Raw genomic sequence first — 3,647 nt, 5'->3', positions numbered from 1 at the left:
CCAGGGGCGGGCTGTGTCCCAGATTCTCCCTTCCCCTCCCCTCCCCTCCCCTCCCTCCCAGTCCTGTCTGTCAGTCCTTTGCCCCAGGCCAAGGCCACCAGAACCACTCCAGCACTCTCCTTCGGTGTCCACCAGCCCTGCTCCCTCCGCCTGGCACCTCCAGGCCACCCCCCAGCCTCCCGCCCTCCTCCTCGCCCTCACAGGCCAGGTTGTGTGGGTCCTGCCCGCCTGCCAGGGCCCAGGAAGAGCTAGGAGTGGCTCTGGAGCTGGGGCAGGTCTGAGGTCTCCCTGCTCTGGCCACGCCTGCCCACCCGCTGTCTAGTTTGGGAGACCGAGGCTCAGCGGGACAGTGACCCTAAGGAGATGCGAGCCAGCCAACGTGCGCATGCCTCCAGCATCTCTCCCTGGAGGTTGGAGTGGGGACGGGTTCGGGTACTGGTGGGTCTCTTCCTTCCTGTGTGACCTCAGTCCTGTTCCTGGCCCATTCTGAGATTCTCTTTCCTCCCTCCATAAACTGAGACGATGCCTCCTTCTAGGGCAGCTCCTGCCACGTCCCCTGGGATGCTTGTGCCACAGGTGGGTAGAACCTAGGAGCTGGGAGACCCCTTGGGGAGGGACTTCTGCTGACCTCCTGGTGCTGCATGTCAGTGCCCAGCACAGTCCTGGCATACAGTAGGTGCACATAATACATGCACACAATAGGTCTGTGTTGACTGAGTGGGCCTTTGAAAGGATATAAGGAAACTGCCTGGCACACGGTGGTGCCTAATGAGTGCACCCTCTGATTGTGAATGTGCTTCCTTTGGCCCAGGCCTGCCCTGCTCCAGGGCAGCTACTTACCGAAACACTTGCTCTGGTTGGTGGCCCGATCCATAAACACCTTGGAGGAGATGATATTGCCGAAGGGCAGGAACATCTGGGTCAGCTCCGTGTCTCCAAACTCCTGGGGGAGGTGGTAGATAAACAGGTTACAGCCTTCGGGACCTGCAGGTGGGGGAGAGAAAGACATAAAGCCCCCAAGGAGAGGAGGCGGAGCCCGGAGCCCACACCCTGGAGTCAGCTGTGGGGAGGGGGCTGGCTCCTCGCAGCCTGGAGTCAGGGGCGAGGGGCAGGCCACGATCCCCCCCTCAGATATGCCCAAGCAGGAAAAGCCTCAGGCCACGGTCAGGCAGCCAGCCAGGCCTTGTGGCCCACACCCTGGCCAGTCCAGAGCTCCCGGAGACCCTGGCCCTCCAGAAAACCCACCCTACACTCGGCTCCAGGCCATCAGGACAGCCAGTCAGCCTGGCCCACGACCAGGAGTCTTGGCAATTGCACAGATCCGCCTTAAGTCCTTCAGCAGTTTAAGACAGACCGCTGTGGCCAGCAAGCCGGGGCGGCTTCGAGGAACAGCACATGCTTAGCACGGGCAAGGCCTCGGGTCCCCTCTCCAGCACCCCCTTAAAATAAAAAATTAAGTTTCCAGAAAGCCCAGTGGTCACAGAACAGAACAAAACATTCCCAGAGTTCCAAGCCCCAGACAGGGATAACCCCCAGGCCTTGGTGATTTTCAAAATTCAGATGGTTTGAAAAGAAACTCAGATGCAGTGAACATGATCTCTTGAGTCCTGAACCCCAGACGTACAGAAACCGTAGGTAACTGAGCAAGGACATACCATACCAACCAGAGTCGCTGTTAAAAATAGTCACGATTAGTCCTCCAAGACAAGCCCCAGCCCAAATAATCCCCACCGCACGGCTAAGATGAAATCATAAATAAAGCGGCACTGTGCTCTATGGCTCCGTCCCCCTGCAGGACACACGGCCGGGACTGCGGGGATACCCCTTTCCTTCCGCACAAGGACCAGGGCTCTGCTCTTTCTAGAGCTCAGGTTTGCACCAACACAGCTGGCAGGTGACAAGTTGATTCTGAGCATAACTTGAATTCTGCACTTGTTTATCCCCTATTTTATTCCCCCCCAAACACTGGGTGATCGCAGAAAAGCGTACCCCACCGAACTGAGCTCGTAAGGAGACCCGCTGCATGCACACACCGCACATGGCCAGCTGCTACCCCTGACCGAGGCACCCCGACCCTGCGCCTGACTCCGGGCACCCACCCTCTGTCCGCCATTCCACAGTGACGCGTGGCAACCCCTTGGCCGCCACGTCCACGTGCAAACCTCAGGTCTTTCCCACCTTCCCAGGTGCTCCTTGGCCACTGAACAGGTGTAAAGCCACGACCTTTCTTTCTACGACCACTTTTCCCTGAGCACGCTGCTGGTGGGCTTGGACCACTGATTCCGGACTCTCCTTGGGTTTTGGGACGCAGTGCCACTGCAGCCTGCCTGCAGGTCAGCCCCCAGTGCCCTCAGGAAGTGGATCCCAGGTCCCCACAGACACCGATCCCACAGCGCTCATGTCCACAACATGGTGCAGGGTCCTCCCGCAGACTGACGTCATCACGGGTGACTAGCACCTAATACAATGCCAACGCTGTGCAGACAGTGGCTACACTGTACTGGGGATAAGGACAGGGAACGGTCCTTATGTGTTCAGTGCTGACAAAATGACACTTGTCTGCATATTTCCACCTGACCTTGGTTGAATCCTTGATTCCAAACCTGCAGATGCGGAAGGCGGAGGGTTTCAGACAACTTTCACCCAGTCCACTCAGGCTGAGGGCGGAGGTGGCGAGGGGCTTGGAGGGGACACCCAGGCCAGAGTCATCCCCCCTCAAAAAAAGGACACAGTGATGCTACAGAGTCCCTGCTGGTGCCATCCTGTGGTAAGAAATGGGGGTGCTGCGAGGTCCTGGGAATGCCTGACATGTGGAGGTGCTGGCCGCAACTCTTGACAAACACATGGTCTGGGGTAGTGGCTTGTCACACAGCCTCCAGAGGACATGCTATCTGACCCACCACGGGAAGCAGCTGGTTGGCACAGCCAGGGTTGGCACCCCTCAGCCCAGCGCTCACCCCAAAGTAGGCTCCCACCCACGGGCCAATGTCAAGGGAGAAACTGGGCCAAGCCGTGGAGTCAGGCGCCCTTGTCACGGGATGGCCCGGAGCTTCTCTGGCTGGTCGCCTGTCCTGAAGACGCCCTCACTCCCGGTCACCCCCGGGGCCCAGATGGACACAGGTGTTGCATAGGAAGAAACTGAGGCACAGGGGCCTCCTCGAATCAGAAATGCACGGACTTGAACTTCAGCTGTCAGACTCCTGAATCTATGTCCTCCCTCCCTGGACAGCCCTGGCTTTCCTGGAGAGGCCTCGGTTTACCCAGCCGCTCCTCGAGCGTGCCAGGCCCCAACCTCAAGGGTTTCTCTCCCAAATTCCTGGCCTCTGGAGAGGCTGGTGGGGGCCGGCACGGCTCCCACTGTCCAGGGGAGCAAACTGAGGATGAGAGAGGGAGATTCCGTGGCCAGCCAGAGAAGGCCCAGGCGGCGTGCAGCTGCGCCCGGCCGGGAACCGGCTCGGACCGCGCGCTCCCCGCAGGTCCCCGAGGCCCGGAGGTCAGAGGGCGGGGCTGGCGCCCGGGGAGGTCGCGGCCGCCTCACCTTCTCGCTGCTGCTGCTGCAGGAGGGGCGGCGGCTGGGGCACGCTGTGCGCGATGGGCGTGATGGCCGCGGTGGGGTACATGGCTGCGGAGACCGGAGCGAGACACCC

At 60.2% G+C, this 3,647-nt stretch overlaps 1 protein-coding gene across 2 annotated transcripts; it reads right to left on the bottom strand.

The window, feature by feature from the left end:
* Nucleotides 1-122: 122 nt before the first annotated feature.
* Nucleotides 123-3,647, bottom strand: LOC125614851 (CUGBP Elav-like family member 5). Of its 2 annotated transcripts, none has more exons than XR_007345420.1 (2): nt 3,539-3,647; nt 123-943 (listed from the first exon to the last, which is right to left on the bottom strand). XR_007345420.1 is itself a non-coding variant. In XM_048797721.1 (2 exons), the coding sequence occupies exons 1-2, from the start codon at nt 3,618-3,620 to the stop codon at nt 833-835; spliced, it is 234 nt and encodes a 77-aa protein (XP_048653678.1). In that variant the 5' UTR covers nt 3,621-3,641; the 3' UTR covers nt 150-832. The 2 variants fall into 2 exon arrangements, 1 of the variants encoding a protein (XP_048653678.1); XM_048797721.1 differs by having other exon boundaries at nt 150-984; nt 3,539-3,641.

Source organism: Marmota marmota, unplaced genomic scaffold, assembly GCF_001458135.2.
Source record: "Marmota marmota marmota unplaced genomic scaffold, marMar, whole genome shotgun sequence".
NCBI classification, from domain to species: domain Eukaryota; kingdom Metazoa; phylum Chordata; class Mammalia; order Rodentia; family Sciuridae; genus Marmota; species Marmota marmota.
The sequence above is the reverse complement of the archived record's forward strand: the minus strand, read 5'-3'. Positions and strand labels throughout refer to the sequence as shown.